The 22531-nt window shown below is 42.3% G+C and overlaps 1 protein-coding gene across 2 annotated transcripts in view; it reads right to left on the bottom strand.

Annotated features, from left to right (window-relative positions):
- TMEM268 (transmembrane protein 268) overlaps positions 1 to 22531 on the bottom strand; it is a 62302-nt gene that overhangs the window by 11399 nt on the left and 28372 nt on the right. Inside the window, exons 4-6 of one of the 2 annotated variants that reach the window (XM_069241511.1) lie at positions 21326 to 21433; positions 14886 to 15035; positions 707 to 817 (exon numbers count right to left, since the gene is read on the bottom strand). In XM_069241511.1, coding sequence (XP_069097612.1) covers positions 707 to 817; positions 14886 to 15035; positions 21326 to 21433 — 369 coding nt within the window. The remainder of the gene's footprint in view (positions 1 to 706; positions 818 to 14885; positions 15036 to 21325; positions 21434 to 22531) is intronic. The other variant, XM_069241512.1, reaches the window with a different exon arrangement.

The raw sequence follows: 22531 nt of genomic DNA, 5'->3' as shown, positions 1-22531 counted from the left end.
AGCTGTAAGGAATATGTGCGTGTTTTCATCTGGCAATATAAAGTCCATGGGGATATTCACTACGCCGTGTCATGAGATATGATGAAACATGTGATTGTTGTCTTGTGGCATTAGCAAGTGTTTGGTTTGTTTCACAATACCACAATGGGGTACCAGTGTGCACCACTTAATTTCATGACTTGCAGAGGTCTGCCTTTCTCAATGTTGTGTGTGTGGACTTTGTCTACGCCTGAATATCTATTTGCATTCTAATAATTGTAATTTTTCTTTCACCATTCTGCATGTAAGACCATATGTGACATAATGTATGGACAAAATAAGGACTGGATGAGCTACTCACATTTGGCACAGGATAATGTCAGATCTTTCGATATGCTATAACTTCTTACACAACTAATAAAGCTATTGGCAGGCTGCACCATAAACTCTGAACCCTCATAGAGGAAGAGCCAAACAGTAAGTTCCTACATTGCTTTAGGGCCCTGAAGTCCACATTTTGCAGTGTTATCCTATGTTCACTAGGGTAACTAATGTGATCTCCTATGCATTGGTAGCTCCACCTGATTCGGGCTATTTACCACTTTGTTGGTCATATTGCTCTCACCTTCTGTTTATGGATGGCTGGATGACCAGTGTCTACCTTCTCAAATATTGGATTTCAGTGCCTCCTAGAGACTTCCCCAGACTGAACTGGACAAAAGGATACTTTCAGGGTGTTTCTATAGCTACGCATGTCGTTGGTGACCCCAATGAGCACATGGTGTTTCAGGAAGCTGTCGTTGGCGGCAGCCAGCCTCACGTCTGTGTTTACATTTATCTATTAACAAAACAAGAGAGCTGTTAGAAGCATATACATCATAAACAGCAAATATGGGCATATTCAGGACAACAAATGCAACCACATGCAAACTGCCTGGGATGCCCCCCTCATTAGTGTCTGACAGCTGTCATTCTGGAGGCCACGTGACTCAGATCTATGCCATAATGAAGAATGAGTCAAATGAACCAGGTCGATTTTTTTTTCAAAGACTTGAAATTCTGACTAATTATGTTTGTTTTTATAATGAGAGACCCCTAGCTTTTCTGTCTCTCCCCTTTGTGCTGGTTGCCAGAGCACTCTCTGTCTACATTCTTGCTAAAGCCTGTACCGTGGTACTACTTATGTCAGAAGCAAGGTGCCATATCATGAACATGTTCTAAGCCTGCACACTGGCACAGCATGGAGATGTGTGCCATTGTGTCCCAAAACTGTGCTGCTTACTGTGCATGTACTAATTCCGTGACACTCAGGTTGGAAGAGGAGGTGGTGAAGGCAGAGCTCAGAAAGACCGAGCTCTGGTTGTTTCTTCAGTTGTGAAATCTGAGGCTCATGTTCTACATCACAGTGTTACCTTAAAAGTACATGTGCTGTAGATCACACAATTTCAGAGAAAATTGACACACACCCAGCATACATGCCAACATTTTGCAACTGGAATGTCGGAAAATTTGAAAACAAAATCAGGGAGTGTATCTTCTCCACTGACAAATACTAAAGCAGAGGCAAATGCAGGCACGAGACAGCTAACATAAAGCAATTTGGGGCCTCAATACGACCCTGGCAGCCGGCAGTACACTGGCGGTAACACCGCCAACAGGCTGGCGGTATACCGGCAGTGAATTATGACTGTGGCGCATTAGCCACAGGCATACCGCCGGCTCCTCCAACTGACTGCCTGGTACAAGCACCTCTGCCCAGGGGATTAGGAGTCCCCAACCGCCACCCTGTCCATGGCGGTAAACACCGCCATGGAAAGGCTGGCGGTAAGGATGACTTTGGGTTCCCCTGGGGGCCCCTGCACTGCCCATGCACTTGGCATAGGCAGTGCAGGGGCCCCCAGGCACAGCCCCATAGTGCATTTCACTGCCCGAATTTCGGGCAGTGAAATGCGCGACGGGTGCTGCTGCACCCGCTGCACATCAACATTGTCACCAACTCTATTATGAGCCGGCTGCAATCTTGATGTGACTTTTCCACTGGGCCAGCAGAAAAGTCATAATAGGGAGCCACATGTACCGCCAGCACTGGTGGTATAGTGGCTGGCGCCTGTGGCTTCGGTGGTCTTTTAGTAAGAGCGCCCTTGGTCTTTAAAAAAAATGAAAATTCTCTCACCTGAATTGGGATTGTTGGCATGTATTGCTATCAGCTCCTCTCTGTATCAGTGGGCAGGTGCAGAGCATGTTCAGAATATGGTTGCAGGAGCAAGACTATGAATACCTATAGTGTCTATGTTCAAAGGCAGAAGGGTTCATGTACCCATTTATGCTGAAAAGTCCAACATCAACTCTAACCAATCTATGACTCTGTAGGAAACGCACTGTCTCCCCATTTTCCAGTGGTGCTGTCTGCAGCTGATGCAGTAAGTCGCAAATTTTTAGAGCTTTTCTGTTTCTGGAGATAGAAAAATTTATGCTTCTCAAGATTACTGAGAAAGCTGATGGAAGTTCCCTGTTGTGTTCATATCTGGCAATTGGTTTCACTATCCTTCTATGTCATCGTTGTTTTTTTTATTATTTTAGTATTCAGCAAATCATTTTTGCCATCTCAACAAATTCTGCTTATTCCCTGCAGTCAATCATGGCACCTTCTTCATTTCTCAATGTAATGGAAAAAGCTTTGCAGAAAGCATTTTCTCTTTGTGTAGTCCCACATCACTGGGTAAGGGAATGCCTGTAGTGGCATTGTTTATCCGACCCCTCAACAATAAGGTTTTGCACACACCATGACAAAACAAGCACAGAAAAAGGCAAAAGGCTGGCAGCCAGTGCCAGACCTATTGGATTTTCCATTGCTTGTTTTTGTTTGTTCTTGACTTAAATAACTGTCCATTGCTGTTTAGTTCGGAAGAGGGAGCCACTTTCCTTCAAGTCTCATGTTTGCAAACGATTAATTCCATAGTTTTAGGGTCACTTGGTTCCTCTTTAGACCCTAATGAAAAGTTACTTTTGAACTATGATCGAACCTAAGGCACCAAATGGCTAATTGCCAAATATATTTAATGTTTCGTCACTTATAACGTCACACAACTTTTTCTTTAGTTTAGAATTGCAGTAGCAGCATGTGGAAGATGTAAATCGAGCTATGTACAAATACTCTTCCCCAGATACATACCTTTCCAAGCTTTGGAGATCAGAAGTAATAAAGGCTGTTCCCCAAACCATATAAACATTTTAAAGTAATCATATGTATTTGGGCATCAGCTGATATTCTGACATATGTATCCAAAAATGTATTATTTTTGCATCATACTAGGTTCCAGGATCAAATAATATGTGCTTCTTTATATTCTGTGCTGTGATGGAGCCTGGGCAGTGGGGATAAGTGGAATAGCAGCCAGGAGGTTCTCTATCAAGGTAGGGGAGAGCCTCAGCAGTAAAACTCAAATTCTTTCAGTAACTACAATATGGTATTTGAGTACAAAATTACCACCAGGCTCTCTATCCGATTTTTTTCTCCAAGATTATCCATGACACAATGAACAGTTTGCTATTGATATTACAAACCACCGCCTTCATCTTGATTGCAACCAACTAGAACTCCAGTTTCTACAACAGACTATTTATGGTTCCCTCTGGGAACAGTGTTTATGAATGAGGAACAATGTGTGATCAGCCAAAATAAGGGCAAGGAAAGAGACCCGGTCGAGCAGTGGTTGCAGTTATAGATGCGGGACTCGTAAACAAACACATTGAACACCAGAGGACCCCCAGTAGGCAAAATGGTACCTTCTATGTGGTAAAAAATAAAAAAGAACAAACAAAGCATTCCTCTTGTGTCCGCCATAGGGTATAATCTAGCTAGAAGTGCTTGACATTTAACAACATTCAATTGTTTCGTAAAATAGACATAGAAATGCCACAAGTTATTGCAGTCTCAAGTACATGAAAAATATTTTACAAATAATTCTCCGTTGTATTTATCTGTTTATTTGAGTGTGGCACAGTTTATTTGTAGTGACGGTTAAAACTGGCAGGTTTTATATTTATTTGTTTTCTTTTCAATTTCATGCTTTTTAATTCTTACAATCCTTTGCGCCTAATTCCCCAGTCGCTCTACAGGCCTAATTATTTCGATTCCATGTTATTTTAACTGTGATTTTTCCAAAGAGCTGAGTTGTAAAGAGACAGGGATTTGTAATGAAACAAAGACGTTGATTTTCAGTAGGTTGATGTCAAGGACGAAAGTCATCTGAAAGTGACACTGACTCGTACGGGAGCTGAGCTTTCACAGGAGCACAGATCGCGCACAGGTGAGCTTGCACAGCAGCAAGGAGAACATTGTATCCATGTAGGTTTCAGAAAAGACTGGAGCATATTAAGGACAAATATGCAAAATTAATGTTGGTGGGTGGTGGAATAGCCCATCTGGGGTGTTTTGAAACAGTAGCCCTGAGAAGGGCGTCCAGCTTAAGCAAATATTTCAGAAAGGTATGAGGGCAAGAACACATGTGAATTTAAACAGAAAAAAAAATTAAGGTATCTAGGGAAGGTAGAAACATGGGATGGTTAGAGAAAACTTAACAGTAAAGAGAGGGTTTAAAAAGAAGATAAACAGAGGTGTGAAATATGTGTGTTAGGAGGGAAAATGTACACGGATTGTTCAAATGTGATAGAAATATGCAGCATTCTGATGGAGACAGGGTAAGGGAAAGGTCCAGATGGATCTGATTTCACCAGTATTGCACAGTTAGTTGGAAGACATATGTAGAAATGTAATAACAACTGTGGAGAGGGCATATATGTCAGGAATAGCTCACCAAATCACCAAGACAAACAAATCAGTTCACCGCCTTCTGTGCATTCACAAGAGCACAGAAATCAGGGTCATCACCACAGATAGAGTAGATTATTGAAATTCCCGCTCTTAGAAACTTGTCAAGAAATGTCTACAAAATTATATTTAGTACAGAATCCTGCTGTCAGACTCATTCAGGATCACATTGGATCCATATTACGTCATCCACACTGCCTACCCATCAAAATCAGAATCACACTGAAAGTTCTATTAGCTTTTGGAAAATTGGTTCTACTTGAAGAGGTAGGTGCTACCTCCATCAGGAAGACCAACTTCAGAAGCAGGTCGACGAGATATTCAGGAGCTATAGTTGCAGATTGGCTTAACCTCTCACCTCTAGAAGGCCTCAACACACCCAAGAATGATTTCAAGATGTTTCTCTTTAATGAATGGTAAAGCTTCATGTTTGTGTTTAGTTCTTGTCCTAACATTCTGCTGTGATTGTGGTCTTGGTATGTGAAATATTAAATGTACCATAAGGTGTACTAGTCATCCCCGCCAACTTTAATTAACGAAGTTCTGAACTATCTAAATTAAATGCACTTGACCTTGAACAGAGTCATTATAACCTGGAGTTTCCCAAAATCAGCTGTGTAATTTGTTCAGCCTCGAGGGTATTAAGACTACTGATAAACTCTTTAACTAAAAATGGAGAGGGGAGTATCTTTAGACAAACAATGCATAAATAGCCATAACAATAAAACCTGCCTTGTGAAGAGAATGTCCAATTAAAAATGGAGGAAAATTAAAGGAAAAATGACTGAAGCACAACAAAGAATGTATGTCACTTTTTTGGACTTTAATCTACTGAGTGTTAGTACTAACATGTGTGCCTACTCATGTAGTTTAGGGACCGTAGATTAAGTGAACGGACCAGTTCGGAGGCAATGCATTGCAGGAGAAGCAGCTCTTGCAAGCCTCATACAAAATGGTCTTTTTTTATTTGCAGACAGGAGCAGATATGTTACTACTGACGAGTTAAAACCCAGATTGAAAAAGTTCCATGTCTCAGAAAACATATAGCTAAACGTTACTTAACCAACTTATCCAAAAAGGAGGCTAGTGTCAAATGAGGCAAGTAATCTCCTCCAGTTAGCAAACAGCAGGTCTTGTAAAATGGTTTATCCAGGGTATATTGTATTTAATTGTTACCAATTCATTAAATTTATTATCTCTAAGATGCACTGTACACAAAAAACAACAATTTTTTTCTTTCTGGTCCACCATTCTTTCATTTCATGTTATAGCTGGGACTCAAAATACATACAGGACTATTGGCTTTATCAATGTATTTTGAATCTTTGCTGTAGTATGCAATGAACAGTGGTAGGTGAATTGTGAGACTTCATCTATGTTAATCAACTTTATGAAAAAGCCTTTAAAACTTAAAATAAAAGATGGGAGAAGAGCCAAGAAAGTCAGTTTTTGTGCGAGAAATACAACTCTTGTTCAGGTGTGGAGAAATTCCTACCAAAAAGCGTTTAGTTGGAAACAAAGGGCCTTCTTCACAAAGGTAAACATACACTTTTGTGTAAGTTTATGCTTTTTTTTATTTAATAACTATGAGTTAATAGTAAGAGTATGACTGCAGAGGCTCCGCAGTCCAGGCATAGAACTCTGCACACAAAACATAGGCCTGTCCGATCTTGTGTAGAGTTTTCCACCCCGACTGAAGAGTCTGTGCAGTCTTAAACTTATTATGAAGACGTACCTTGTTAAGTCCTAAAAAAAAGAAACTTAGTTTATTACCTTTGGGAATCAGGCCCGCAGGATCTTTTACTAATTTTGCACTAAGCATTGCAATTTCAGTTTTGAATTTACTTTGTTTTTTTTTTATTGCCTTGTGAATCATTCTGTCTCACAATACAGGGTCAAGAAGAAATATTCACAAAAAACAGTATTCATATTTTTATGCCAAAGTTTTGTTCCTGACCACTTAAAAAACTATTTTCCAAAACTCGCCCCTCCCATCTTTAAATTATTTGTTTAGGTGTCCTTTCTTTCATCCTTACAAGTAAGTGGGTGTAATGTGTGATTGTGTGCCAGTGAAGGAGATACGACAAAATGCTGTAGAGAGCATGAAAAGAGAGTGCTCAAGAGGAAGCAGATGAGTGTAAGATATGGAGCTGGAGGAAATGTGGAGGGAAAGGTTGTGTGCATGTCTGCCATAGAGTGAACTTAACTAGAGTGATTGAGACATTCTGAAGACCACTACCCTTTCCAAGGGCCTCAGTAATGTATATTATACAGTCCCATATTTTAATAATTAAAACATTTCCAATATTCATTATTAAATAAAATCATAGTTGTTACTCATTTCTCTTTAACAGCTAAGAAACATTGCCAAAGCCAATAGACTTGGCTGGTTTAGGTAGATGTATATCAGGTGTTGTGTTATGTATCCGAACATACTAATAGAAAGCTCAGCGAGGAACCAAAATACTGGTCGGGTAGCATATAGGAATCACAAAATATAATTTACATATTTATGCCACACCCTAATTATGTAGACCTGCTCCGTTTAGAGAGCCCCCCCCCCCTTTTTCATCCCACAGAAAGCCCTGATGGAGACCTCTTTTAATGAAAGAGCTTCGCCTATGCTCAACAGCTGCAGAGCAGTGATTTATAAGGTTCTAAGAGAGACACAATTTATAATATCCATCATTTAATGGAGCCCGACACAAAGCAGGAGATGGTACTTAATCAAACTATGGATAATTGACAGCTTTATTAGTGTGACAAACGCTTCTGTGAACCTGAGACAGACCTTAGATGTGGTGTGCTTGCAACGCCTCGGGGCTCTCATGTTATAGGCCTAGAGGGGCCCTTTGCAGCCGAAGTGTCATTAGCTTGCCCTGCTCCCCTGTGAGCGGTCATGCCCACCTTAGCACAGCACACAATGCCCTTTACTCTAAACCTGCACTGCTCGCCCTCTGCGCTATCCAGCTCGCATTTGGATGTTCAAAGCCATTTCTAGGCTTGCTGGGCTAACTTCTCAGCCCCCTGGTTTTCTTAGGGTTCAGTTAAAGAAAATTGCAGAACTATTACCTTGGCTTCGGGCATTCCCAAGTGCATGCCCTTATGAAAGGGGGGTAGGATCCAGACTTCTTTTCTCTCTCTGACACTTAGGCATTAAAACAGGACATCATGTAGCTATTTGTGCCTTCGCTTCCTTCTAAATGCTGTACATATCCCTATGTATGCTCTCCTCAAAACTCCAGTTGTCTATTTTTAAACTACTCATCTATATATTCATAAAATCACGGTTCATTCCCTCTCTGTCTGCTTAACCTGTCAATGTTTTCATTTGAGCTTTATCTGTACAATATAATGCTTCTATATAAAAGTCTCTGTCTGGGACCTTGTACCCTCTTTGGAAACACCATAAATAAGTCCAGAAATAAAAGGAAATAAAATAAAATAAAACAAAATTAAATTAAATTAAATAAATACATTAATATCTCGTCCTACTGTTAATTGTGCAGCGAATCTATCACTAGTTTGGCTGCTTACCGATTAAGGGCTGTTGAAGTGCATATATGTGCACGCAGCTTAGTTTACAAAGTCTCCAATTTTGTGTGATCTAGGAGGCTGAAAAACCAGCCTGAAGGAGGAGTCATGGGTTGATGAGCTCATGACTGATCATGCAGGATATGATGAATGTGCTGTTGCATGTGCGAATACATATGGGGATGTACAGCAAGCTCTTGTCAGATGGATAGAGTTGCAGGAGGGGGGCACAGAGTGCAATTAGGTTCATAGGAGTGTTGGTAAGAGTGCAATGCTGCTAAGGGCCAGATGTACGAACCATTTTACTGGTCGCAAACTGCCCATCGGGCCGTTTGCGGCCAGTAAAATGCATATTGCCATGCACAAAAGGCAAAATACGATTCGCCAACTTGTTACCGAAACGGGTTCTGATTTTGGGATTCGGTATTAGCGGGGGGCATGTTTAGGGCATCCTTTCCTAAAACTGAATAGCAGTGACATATATGAATGTTTTTTGTGACTTTGAATGAGGTCTCAGAACATTTGCAGTTACCACCAACTTGAAGATGGTGGTAACCATTTGCAAACAGGAGAGGGTCCCCAAGGGACCCTTTCTCCTTGATGATTGGGGGTGCAAAACTTTTTTTAGAGCAGGCAGTGGTCCCAGGGACCACTGCCTACTCTGAAAAAATTAAAAGAATACTTTTCATTTTGTTTTGTAATGCATCTCGGTTTCCTTTAAGGAAAACGGGCTCCATTAGGAAAAGAAAACCTGCTTCATTGAAAAAGCAGTCACCGACATGGTGGTCTGCCGCCCCCAGCAGGCTACCATCCCTGTGAGTGCAGCCATTCCCAATGGGACTGCAATTGAGACTTACCTCATGAATATTGATGAGGTAGGTCTTTGCAACCCCATTGGGAATCGCAAACAGTGTGATTCCCAAATGGATCACAAATTGCGAGTCCCAAAACAAAATGTCATACATCTGGCACTGAGTGGGGTTTTTAGTTGTATTTGTGACCTTTTAGATTCAGGATGGGACTGTGCATTTGGAAGTTAAGGGATTGTTTGCAAAAGCATCAGGGATAAAGGCATTTGAAAGCAATAACTAAAAAAGGGTGTTTGCTCCAGTGATAAGTTGTTCCATCAAATGCTGAATTATTCCTATGTCTACTGGCTGCTGATGCTTAAAAATAAATATGGAGTCTGATCACTGAAAGTTTGTCTATCAAGGTGGAGAGAATGGTTTCCTTTGTAGGAGTCAGAGTTTGAGTGACTTTAGTAATGATGGGCACTTATTTATGGAATAGAGGGTTGTAAATTTGCTGAGACCTCAGATTTCCAAATGTGAAGACTTTTTTATGGGGATTTTTATTTTCCTAAAGAAAAGCTGGGCTGTTTTTTCTGCCTTTTACAGCAGCAGTAAATTGTTCCCAAAGCTGCATAAGGGATCCCACTCCGAGCCCTGTATGGACTCAGTATCAGCCACAATACTCGACCCTGCTGCTCCTTCCGCCCCTCAGCCACCAACAGAGCGTGCGCTGCCTGTATCCTCCTGCTGGAGGCATAGGTCCCTCGCTATCAAAACCCTACTGTTCCCTTCCCTGATTCCTGCACCTCTTATCTGCATGGAGAGGTCTTGCAGTCACTTCACTAAGGATTTTCTGGAGGAATCTGTACCCTTCAGGAGGCATCGTGCACCTGGACGTCTGAAAAAGAGACTGCCTGGGAATGTTAAGTACATGATAGGCAAGGGCAGCTGCAACAGAGAAGCTTAAGATTGCCAAAGTGACTCCATGTTCTCAAATATGCTAAACTGCAAAGGCACAGCTAAATGTATCTGCTCCTCCCTACTGTGTAGTAGATCTATCCAGTCATTTGTTCAATAACGTGGTTGCACACAAAGAGAAAGACGATGCATTTGGATACTTTTTGATTGTGAAGGACAGTGCGAAGTTGTAAGACTGCAGATTGCAGGGCCTCAGACAGTGGAGCGAGATAAATCCTACACGTTTATATAGCAATTTTACTGCTCAACTCCAAACAGTCTACAGGTTCAGAAAGAAGAAAGCATACCAGTAACATCAACCTTACTTCATAAGGCCTTAGTAAAATAGTAATAATATCGTAAAAATCTTTAACCTGAAAAGTAGTGACATGCCCCGAAATAAGTCAAGGAATAAGAGCGAAAGCAGTGAGTGTCCTCCATTACCAAGGAACTATAATCAGTAGAAAGCCTCACAAATTCTTCATGGGTTATCACACAAATGTCACCTTGAAATACAAAAAAAAATTGGGACACTAAAGCTCATGGCCCCTAATTAGAAGAGTGACAAGTGCATGAACAATAAAGAGTGAATTGTACAAAAAAAAAAGATTTTAATTTTTAGTAAATTTATGTTTGGTCACCAAACATTAGCTTGTAATTTTCACCAATAATCCGAAGGTACCACTGTCATGTATGAGCAGGATCTGTTTTTCAACCATATTCTGGCATCATTAAATACCAGAGATATTAATCATGTAGTTCACCACTATTATCCAAACTCAAACGGAATTGTGTCACAAATTACCACAACAATTCAAGTATGAGCCCTGTTGTGCATGGGCCAACCCCAAATGGTGTAAAGCCAATGTATTAGCAAGAATGCCCTGATATGTCAAGCATAGGTAGCACGGTTCCAGGGACAGCAAGAATGCTGGAAAGAATAGCCACAATATGTCATGAATGTTTCACCGTAAAGCTAAGTAACCAAAATGCCATCAAGAGTTACAGCACATTCCAGGGATGAACTACAATTAATCCAGGGAAAACCAAAATGTTGTCAAGAACACCCACAACAGGCCAAAGGTGTCCACTATTATGTTAGTGATAGCCAAAAAGTTGCTAAGAATGCCCAAACCATGTCAGCAGTGGGCCGGAATTATGCCATGGAAAGGAAGAATGCTGCCAACAATGACAACACCAGTGCTCAATGTGAGCCGGCGGTTGCCGGTGGGGGCACAAGCACTTATTTTTGAGGGCCGGTACTTATTTCTCAACATTAGACATTCCCTGAGACCAACGCAGGGAAAAACAAACAAAACGAAATAATGGCGTAAAATAAATGTTGAAAATGCCTCCCTAGTAGTTAAAGCAGAAACCTGTAAGATTGAGATAACAGAGCAGGGAGTGCCTCGAGGCGAACTGAAGCGGCCTGAAGAGGATTCAGGACAGCTCACCCTTGCTATTCGCGCTCTGACATTTTATAGTGCCAACCTTCAGTGTCTGAGCAGCACTTTGAGCAACAGCACTTAGAATTTTACAAAAAAAGCACTGGGCAACACTATGTCAAGGATGTGCAACTAATATGCCAAGGACCATGATAACGTTACCACAAATGTCCACAATATGTGAGGAATGGGACACTGCTGTGCGATGGTTAGTCAAACTCAATAAACACATTTCCATAGATCTGGAAAGAGTACTTTAAAATGACCTCATCCCAGGAATACAGCTGTGGCCAGCTTGCTTCGATGTGGGCCAGTCAAAAGGATTTTGCAATGTGGGAATCCTGAGCAGCAGGACTGCTTGCAAATGGCAAACCGAGAGAATTCCCACTCATCCTTTCAGTGGACTGATAGTTTATGAAATAACCCGCAAATTCAAAAACAGAAAGACATAACAGGCGATAATTTAAAATTATTTTTCTGAGCCACCGTATTCAAGCCGGTTTGTGGACTTAACTGTACGGAAAAACTTAATTTTGCTGACTCAGCATGTGTTATTTATTTAATAACCGAGGCACTACTAAATTGATGTACAGCAAACCCAAAAGACTGTTTTTCATTGAACCTCGTAGGTTAAGTGTAAATCTGTGCTTTATCAGAGATCAAAAATAACATCAGGTTTTTGTATGTATCCATTCAAAAGTGATTCCCACTAAAAAATGTAAAAGAGGTCAAAAGATATTAAAGAATACAAAAGATATAGGGCGAGATGTATCAAAGGGTTTCACCCATTGTGTGTCTATGGGAAAATGTGTTCGTACATATGGACCATAATTCCCTATGTACTAAATGTCTCAACCACAGCTCAACTTGCGTATAGTAGCAATCAAGGGGTGGCTATCACTTACTTCCCACAATTACTATAACAGACAAGAGTCTGAGTCACCCTATGACCTACCAAGAAATGTGCTTTTGGGTGAACAAATACACATTCACGGAAGTCAATGTCCACTCATCAGTGCAAGTGGATTCTTAGAAAATTGAATGTATGTTTGGACCTACAAATGCATATGTGGACTATCAAACGTACAACTGCAGATCAAAATTTACATTCATACTATATTTATGCATCGTATTTACTGGTGTCATTTGAATATTTACAAAGTATAACTAACTGCAGAATGTAAATAATTGTACCTACACGGATGCACTTCTTAAGCATGTGGAAAGAGGAAATATTGTGGCTGAAAAGCTCTAACCTGTTTGCCGTAGAGCTGGCTTCTCAGTTACAGTCATTCATGTTAAAAGAGAGGAAATCATGTAAATGTTTTTTCTGAGAGATAAGGGGACAAGGTATGAAGAATAAAATATGTACGGTGCTAATTCTGAGATGTATGGTAACAGGACATCTGCTTGAAACCACAGATGCCCCATCCACCCACCTCTACATACTGCCACCCCTTTTAGAGGGGGAAAGGGATGTTAGAGACAACACCACACCTTCAGGAATGCCGGGCAAATGTCTTATCTTTAATGGCATGTCAATCCAGCACCATTTAGAGCTAGCTGTATAATACATGGGATTCTGTAATCCCTGTATGAAAGATACTCTCTAATTTCTTTATAATCAGTGACTTGTGATGAACTCAGTTGACGATAATAAAGAAAAGATGTCAGAACACCACTATCGAAAGTTATTACAGTTGAGTTCTGATGTCACAATGCCAGCCACCAGAGCCATCAAACGAGGTGAATGGCAGGTCAGGGAGTATAATTGAAGCAGCTGCTTCTGCTCTATTGTAATCGTTTACACTGACAGAGTGAATATTTTTTTTCACTCCTTATATAGACAAAAGCTGGAATCTTTCTGCATGATACTAGACATGCCAAGCTACTGCAGCTTTTTTTTTTAATGACATGTATTGAAATGTTTATAACCTATGTTTGCAACAAATAACAAATAGGTTTTGATGTGCTACATTTTGCATTAGAGATTTTATTTTTATTCTTCACTTTTGCAACCATGCTCACTCGTTCATATGAAAAAGCTATGCACCAAGGTTTTAAGTGGTTTGTCGTAAAGATGATGGTGGACAATGTATTATATGGGGTAAAGTACCCCCTCACATACATGATGAGGATACTACAAGTCACCTCCGAGTTAACATAACTTTAAAAAGGAACTCAGCCTCAGGCCTTATTCCTCAATATGGTTATGGAACTCCTTGATGACTTGCATTATCCTTATAATGTTCATCATGGGGTACTTTATACCATATTTCATCTCCATGCAAGACCACCCCGTAAATCCAAGTACATCAGGGACATTTTTGGATGCTGGTACTCAACAAGTGCTCCACTTCGTAGTATGTTTCTAGCACCATCAAGTAAATTTGCTTTCCTTTCATTCTAAATAAAATTACATTTTACTATTGTTAAATGTACATTGATGGTCATCTATGTGAGCAATCAATAGAAACAAGAATGCTGATCACCCACATTATGGAGCCAACATATAGCAAAGAAGAGGATAATTTCTACACTTGAGTGTGCTGTCTGAGGGACCTGTACAACCGCTTGTGGAAAACTGAGCATATGCTTACCCCAGGTCTGTAAATGTTCACCCACAGGACTCTTGAAACTGAAACCTCAAAGTTTTCTTATGGTTAGGGCACATAGGGGGTCATTGGGCTAAAGTGGCGCCCGTACCGCCAACAGGCTGGCGGTATGGGGACCCAAATTATGACGCCGCGGTCGCACCGCCGGGGCCGGCGGTTTCCCGACATTTTAGCCCCGGCAGTGATAATCCGCCAGGGCAGCGCTGCAAGCAGCGCTGCCCTGGGGATTATGACTCCCCTACCGCCAGCCTGTTTCTGGTGGTTTGCACCGCCAGGAAGAGGCTGGCGGTAAGGGGAGTCCTGGGGCCCCTGCACTGCCCATGCCACTGGCATGGTCAGAGCAGGGTCCCCCTTACAGGGCCCCGTGCAGCTTTTCACTGTCTGCATAGCAGACAGTGAAAAGCGCGATGGGTGCTACTGCACCCGTCACAAGGCCGCAACACCGCCGGCTCCTATGTTGCGGCCGCATCCCCGCTGGGCCGGCGGGCGTAAACTAGGTTTGCGCCTGCTGGCCCAGCGGGGATGTCGTAATGGGGACTGCGGGAGTGCGGCCGCACGGCGGTTACAGCTTGGCGGGCGGCATTAGCCGCCCGCCAATGTTGTAATGACCCCCCATAGTAATTAAATATGTAATGATATCTCTCATCCATATAGGGCAATATTGCATCTCTTACTTTTACTCTCCATTATCCCTCCACCCTGTTCATTGCCTTTCATGCTGGAAAGAACTCACCTCCCTCTGACGGTGGTCAATAATCAGGATCGTGATAGTTGTGATAGCAGCAGCAATAAGGCTCACAAGGATGATACTCCACCATTGCTGTCCGATGGCGAACATCCTCACTATGGAGTAAATATTTGCCCATATGCACATGTAGAAGATCTGAAAGGAGACAGTAACAACCAGAAGTCATTAAATACATCAGTTAAATCTAACAGGTACCTACTAAAGGAAGAATTCTCCTTACCACATCTGTTGTATCACACATTGCATCGCTGGCCATGAAATATGAATGTCCAGAATGTCTTTTCTATAGAGGCTGGCAAAGATCACTCATAGAAGAGATCAAGAGATTAACTGGGTGTTAGAAATGGGGTCTTTGGTTGGCAGTCAGATTACCCCCTGTCCAAGCAAGGACCCTCACTCTAGTCAGAGTAAAAGAGAATCACCATCAGCTAACCCCTCCTCACCCCTTTGGTAGCTTTGAACGAGCAGGCAGGCTTATCTTCAGAGTGCTAGGTGTAAAGCATTTGTATCAACACACACAGTAGCATAATGAAAACACTACAAAATGACACAACACAGGTTTAGAAAAATAGAAAATATTTATCTAAACACTGCAAGACTAAAACATAAAAAATCCAACATACGCAAGTCAAGTTACTGATTAAAAAGCAAAAAGAGTCTTAAATCCTTGAGAAAACAGGTAAAACACTGTTAGAGTAGAAAAGTACCTGGGTAGCGTCAAAATAACACGCACAGGCGAGCGTGCGTCGAAAAAGGTAAGCGGTGCGTCGATTTCTCACCCTCAAGCAAGGCCGTGCGTCTTTTCTCTTTCTCCGGTCGGGTCAGCATGCATCGTTTTCCCTCCCCACAGGGGAGCTATGCGTCGATCCGGGCAGCAATTGGGTCCAGGCAGGCGTTGCGTCGTTTCTCCATGCCCAGCAAGGTTTGCTTCAAAAATCCTGCCGCACAGTATCAGCAACACTGCGCAATGTGGGTTGCAATGTGAACAGCCTCCATCAGCGGGTGTGCATGTCGTTCTTCCAGCTCCATGCGTTGATTTTCCAGCCACGATGCCGGTGAAGCGTTGATTTCTGCCATGAAGCCAGCGGCGCGGCGTTATTCAGCTGTGTCTCGGAAGGTGCGTCAAATCTTTCCCTGTACAGCGGTCTGTACATGTATTTTCAGTCTTGGTCTGCCAGCTTCACCTTCCAAGGCCCCAGGAACTTGATAAGGCACCACTTGGCAGGGCAGGAGTCTCAGCAGAGAGTTCAGGTGCTGGCAGGAGAAGTCGTTGATGACCCTGAGACTTCATCAACAGGAGGCAAGCTCAGGACAAGCCGTTGGAGATTTCCTCACAAGCAGGAAGGTACACAAAGTCCAGTCTTTGTCCTCTTACACAGGCAGAAGCAGCAACTGCAGGATAGCTCCTAAAAGCACAGTCTCAGATAGGGCAGTACTTCTCCTCAGCTCTTCAGCTCTTCTCCAGGCAGAGGTTCCTCTTGATGTCCAGAAGTGATCTAAAGTCTGTGGTTTGGGGTGCCCTTCTTATACCCATTTTACCCTTTGAAGTAGGCTTACTTCAAAGAAAAGTCTCTCTTGTTTGTGAAATCCCGCCTTGCCCAGGCCAGGCCCCAGACACACACCAGGGGGTTGGAGACTGCATTGTGTGAGGGCAGGCACAGCCCTTTCAGGTGTAAGTGACCACTCCTCCCCACCCCTCCTAGCCCAGATGGCTCATCGGGATATGCAGGCTACACCCCATCTCCCTTTGTGTCACTGTCTAGAGAGAGGTGCAAACAGCCCAACTGTCAAACTGACCCAGACAGGGAATCCACAAACAGGCAGAGTCACAGAATAGATTAAGCAAGAAAATGCCCACTTTTTAAAAGTGACATTTTCAAACACACAATCTTAAAACCAACTTTACTAAAAGATGTATTTTAAAATTGTGAGCTCAGAGACCCCAAACTCCACATGTCAATCTGCTCCCAAAGGGAATCTATGCTTTAATAATTTTTTAAGGCAGCCCTCATGTTAACCTATGAGAGAGATAGGCCTTGCAACAGTGAAAACAGAATTTGGCAGTATTTCACTGTCAGGACATATAAAACACATTAGTATATGTCCTACCTTAAACATACACTGCACCCTGCCCATGGGGCTACCTAGGGCCTACCTTAGGGGTGTCTAACATGTAAGAAAAGGGAAGGTTTAGGCCTGGCAAGTGGGTACACTTGCCAAGTCGAATTGGCAGTTAAAATCTGCACACACAGACACTGCAGTGGCAGGTCTGAGCTATGTTTACAGAGCTACTAATATGGGTGGCACTACTAGTGCTGCAGGCCCACTTGTAGCACTTGATTTACAGGCCCTGGGCACCTCTAGAGCACTGTACTAGGGACTTACCAGTAAATCAAATATGCCAATCATGGATAAACCACTCAACCTTACAATTTACACAGAGAGCATATGCACTTTAGCACTGGTTAGCAGTGGTAAAGTGCTCAGAGTTCAAAAGCCAACAACAGATCAGACAAAATAGGAGGCAGGAGGCAAAAACATTGGGGATGACCCTGCATAAGGGAAAAAGTCCAACACTGGGTGTATGTCCATATTATACGGACAAATCTGAGAAGCTGTTGTGATATCTAACAAGCACTTGACAACATCAGAATTAGCATTCACATATGGAAGTTATACAATGTTTGCATAAAACCTGCTTGAGAAGAACACTGTAAATGCAGGACAATGAAATTAGACAGCATGACTAATTACAACTCTTAGGCTTGACTAAATCACTAAAACCATGCTCCCCAAGAGTAGCAAGCTACCCATACCCATGGCCCTTCAGTACCTAGTCACAGATAGTAAGCTGAAGCAGAGTCCCAATATGGCTGACAACTCAGTTGTTGAAGTGCTATCAGCCAATCACATATTAGCACGAGATCGGGAGTGGTCACAAATCCTTCACATCCCTGTATGTAGAAATTTTGATTTTCTTACATTTCTCAAAAACTTCTGAACGGATTTACACCTAATAACAAAAACGGCTTCCATGCTTCATTATCATAAAGACCCCAGGTGAGCCAAGTCCCGGGCGTTTGTTTTTAAAAGCAGGGGGTGGCCTCGTGGCCACCTCCCCCGGCCCCGATGACCAGCAACTCCCAATGGCTTATAATGTATATAGGGGGGCGGGGCACCAGTCCCCCACTGCCCTGGGGACCGCCACCTCCCCAGGGCTGTGTTATGATATTCAGGGAGCCACCAGCCCCCTCCCACTGCCCCAGGGGACCACCACCTCCCCAGGGCAAATATTCAAAAAAAGAAAAGGGTGTCTCTTTGGGATCCCCGGGGACCACCACCTCCCCAGGGCTGTGTGCACAGTCAGGGGGGGCCACTCGGCCTCCCTTGTGGAGCCTCTGATGGCCCTGTGGACTGCCACCCCCAGGGCTGGCTCCTGCTATGTCCTGTGGTGCCCACCCCAAGACATAGCTGTTTGCTGTGGCTTGGCTGCAGCTCTGTAGCTGCAGCAAGCCACAGGTGTTGACAGCAGGACCTGTAAAGTAGGTCCCGCTGTCAAAATCTGAAGCTTTCATCTCTGTCCCCTGCACGCTTGCAGGGAACAGAGATGAAATGCTTCAGCAACCATGGAGCTGCTGCTTAAAACAGCTCCTTGGTTGCTCATGGGAACGCGGTGGAGGCCTTGAGGCTTCCCCTGGTCCCAGATAGCCGGTAAAGGGCTTGTTTTAAATTAAAAAAAATACATATAGGGGTTGCAGGGGAGCGCTTGATGGCTCCCCCAATGTCCGAGATAGCCCTTAAAGGGAGAGAAAAACAGGGTTTACAAATTTTAAAAAAAGATAGCTCAGCGTGAAAGTCAAGGATTTTCACACTGAGCACTGAGGGTTGAGTCCAGCTAAACTTGTTTCCCTCTTCTTTTTTTTATTACAAATGTTTAAATAAAAAATAAAAGGTGATTTTATTTTGTGTGCTGTTCTGTACGTAACTCAAAAAGCCTTCTTTTGCTAGTGATCAGAGATGTTTTAAAGCATAGGCAAAGTGGGATCTGGCCCAGGGCCCCAGCCTTCCAGGGGGGGCCCTGATAGAGCTTGCTCTATTCTTCAGAATGCCTTGCCGTGACATATTTGAATAATTCTTAAACAGATTGTTTTAAATATTGTTTTCTTTAATTTATTTTTAATGTGGGTGATGTGTGAGAGTCTATTACAGACATTTTGCAAAGAACCGTTGTTTTAATTTTTCATCCAACATCCATAAAAAAAGTTTCTTCTTGATCAAACCCGGACCTCACATAGGAGAAATGGGAAGATGTAACAGAGATTATTTGCAGTTATATTAGTGAGCTGCTGCTGTATTTAACTATTGAAAATACATATAACTGTCTCTGAATATTAAATGTAAACACATTTAGAATTTGGACAAGTGTTCCTGTGCACCGTCAGCGACCTGGCCAAAGAGAGCATGAAAGAGCTGAAACTGGGTCATAAATTCAAAGTCCACAAAATACGTTTGGCCCAGGGGCCCCAAAATACTTACAATTTCCCTGCTAGTGAATGCTGTTTGTTGGTGTTTTTGTTTGGGTAGCAGAGTTTGTTCTCTGTTAGTTTTGGAAAAGGTCTGTGTAAGTTAGTGTAAAAAAAAAGATACGTGCGGTCTCGGAAAGGTTGGTGTGGTGTCTTGTGTGTACAAATGGATGTGCTGAGCAAGCTTTCCACGTTTTACTCAGAATTGGGCACTCAGTTGTCAGCTGTTCAGCAACACCACAGTGGTCTCTATACATTCATTATCCGGTTAAGTATTTCATGTTGTGGTGATTTGCTTGTGAGAATGTGAACATATAAACCAGTTTCTCTCAGTGATTTTACTGGATGCATGTTGGTGTGGTCCATGACAGTTGATTTGGCAGTCCTATGTCAACTTTATTATTTGGTGCCGTGCTGTGCACACAATAGCGAAAGGGATCAGTCTAGAGTGCGATTTCTGAGTTTGACAGTCCCAGAAATTCTTGAGAGGCCTGTGGTATATCTTTGCAGACTTGTCATAAATGTAATGGACCTATATCAGAATTTATTCGCAGACCTGTTGTTCTTTTAATGAGAAAGTGCAAGTATGCCTCAGCAGATCGGAAAACCATGGTACTGGTCCTTTTTGGGCCTGATTCACTTTTAAAGCTACTGTATTGGCCAATTTATTTTCAGACCTGCCTTTCTGTGAACGGCACAGTACCAGTATCTATGAAGAGACATTCTATCTGTAATGGAGCAGTAGGACTTTTCTCAACAGATGAGCAATACTTATTCTAAGTACCAGCAATTCTCAGTTGACTCGCTGTGTTTTGTTTGGGTCGGGGTCGTGCTGGCACTTCCCAAAAGATGTACTTCTTTGAAGGTAGCAGTTACTCTAACATCTTCATTTGATTTTGTTTTTCGGTTTAAAAAGATTCTAAGCCCAGTAAAGCAAGCAAAGGGTAGAAGTGACAAGTCTGCGGGACAATAGGTAAGAAAATAAATGGAAGAAAACAAATTCACGAACTGCCAAGAAATGACTAGATTAATAGATGTTAACCCCGTGACAACCTAAACTCATAAACATTAACACTCCGTTACAGAAATGTATCAATCAGCTACACAAACGAGCTAACTGGAAAAGAAAGGAAAACCAAACATCAATAATTACATTGATAATGCCCATGAAAGACATTGGCTAAAGTGCACTGTCATTGTCTACCTCAAGCCAACAGATGTAAACCCATCACTGAACTAACAGACAGAGAGCTAATCAAACCAACCCCCACAAAGCACAAACCAACGCATTAGGTTTTTATCAAGCCAGTAGCCTTTCACCAAATATTAACTCTGTGAATCGCCAGTCATTGCCAATTAAAGAAGCAGATTCTTATGCTCATCATTATGCTACCATTACATTCATAACATCCATTCATTCTCCTAAATACCGACGTTTAGTCTAGCTATCTGTTTACAAAGTCAAAGATTAAGGGATTTTAAAAAAAAACATCCATTACATCATACTAAGATACATTTTCCACTCACTGGAAAACACTCTAAACTGTCATCCTATCAACGGAACTTTCAGAACATCTCACAAACATATTTAAATAAAACAAACAAAATTAAAAAGGAACTAACAAAAAGTTAGATGGGTACATGTTTCTCTGATTATTGGAGCTTGCAGAAGGTACAGATCTAAAGCAAAACGCGATTATTAATTTCCAGCGTTTACCGCTGTGAAAAACACACACAGTAATTAATAGTTTAATACGTTTGCACAGTAAAACTAACAGAAAAGTGCCTATAACTCATGTATTATGGTGCCCACTTCTTTAGCAATCCATTGCCCCCTCTCCCTCCCGGACCCCTTCCTCTTGCACGATTAAACATCACTTAAACACAAGGAGTGATTCTCACCACGGCCAGAGCTAGGCCAAAGCCTCTGGAGTTGAAGAACAGGTACCTCTTGATGTCGGGCTGGAGGACGGTGCTCTGGATTAAGGTCCGGCACTGCTCTAGCGAGACCTGTAGAGAGAGAAGGGAGCGACAGATAATGGATGCCTGCACTATATGTTAATAGCTATACACCACCACAGAGAGTGTGATCAGTCACCACTGCATGGTGCCAAACTATGCTCCCAGCAGGACAACCAATCTTCATTACTTTAACAACATCAACTAAAACCTACCAAAAATAGCTTCGGAAACCTACAAAATCAGGCAGACAGATTTTGAATCAACATTTGAAAACAGAAGCACATCACACCTGCCCTTAAACCAACCCCATAAGCTCCCTGCCAAAGCCAGGATCAAAGTTAAGGTGCTGTGCACCATTCATTAAGCATGGTGTGGCAAAGATCTGGTATGCCTACAGAAGCCAGTATCTCACTATATCCCAAACAGAGCCCTGTCGTTCAATGTCCCCCTATCGGATCAACCAGACATCATTTAGGAGGATAAAACCAGAGAATATCACTGCACATACAAAGACCAAAACAATGGAACTCCTGCAGCCATAATCTGAGTTCTGGAACATTTTTAAAAACAAACTACTCTGTGTTGCCTTACATTCTACACAACACAGAACAGGGAGTCGCGAGTAAACACATTCAGAATAGTTAATTACCTGTAACACAAAGGCGAGACAAAACACTTTAAAAAACTGTTTTATGAATAAATACACAATTTAAATGAAATGCCATGACCACACAATGGTTAATGTGTAAAGGATTAGCACCCTTATGAGAGATATAAATTGTCGCCTGATATTAATACAATTACAATCCACAACGAATGGTTCAGCAAAAAACATGGGCGTTCATTGTAACAACTGGAGCCGTATTCATCCAGAACAGTGCCATGAGGCGACGCCTAAACCCCACTGTACATCTGGAGGCACTGTCCCTGGTGACCGATAGACGTTCGGGCTAATATGGGTCTGAAAACGGGCACATCCAAAGTAAAATAAGGGCCTTTCCGTGTCAAACACTGAGCTTTTGTGCCTGTTTCAAGTCGCTGAGTCACACCTGTCAGTCTGAACCGTAATCAGAAACCTCAAACCCTGTTATTGTCTCTGCTCTCATGCAAACATGCCCGGGATCACGGTGCGGAACAATGGTCTTT

The sequence above is a fragment of the Pleurodeles waltl genome, chromosome 6 (genome assembly GCF_031143425.1).
Source record: "Pleurodeles waltl isolate 20211129_DDA chromosome 6, aPleWal1.hap1.20221129, whole genome shotgun sequence".
NCBI classification, from domain to species: domain Eukaryota; kingdom Metazoa; phylum Chordata; class Amphibia; order Caudata; family Salamandridae; genus Pleurodeles; species Pleurodeles waltl.
This window is presented reverse-complemented; position numbering and strand designations above follow the sequence as displayed.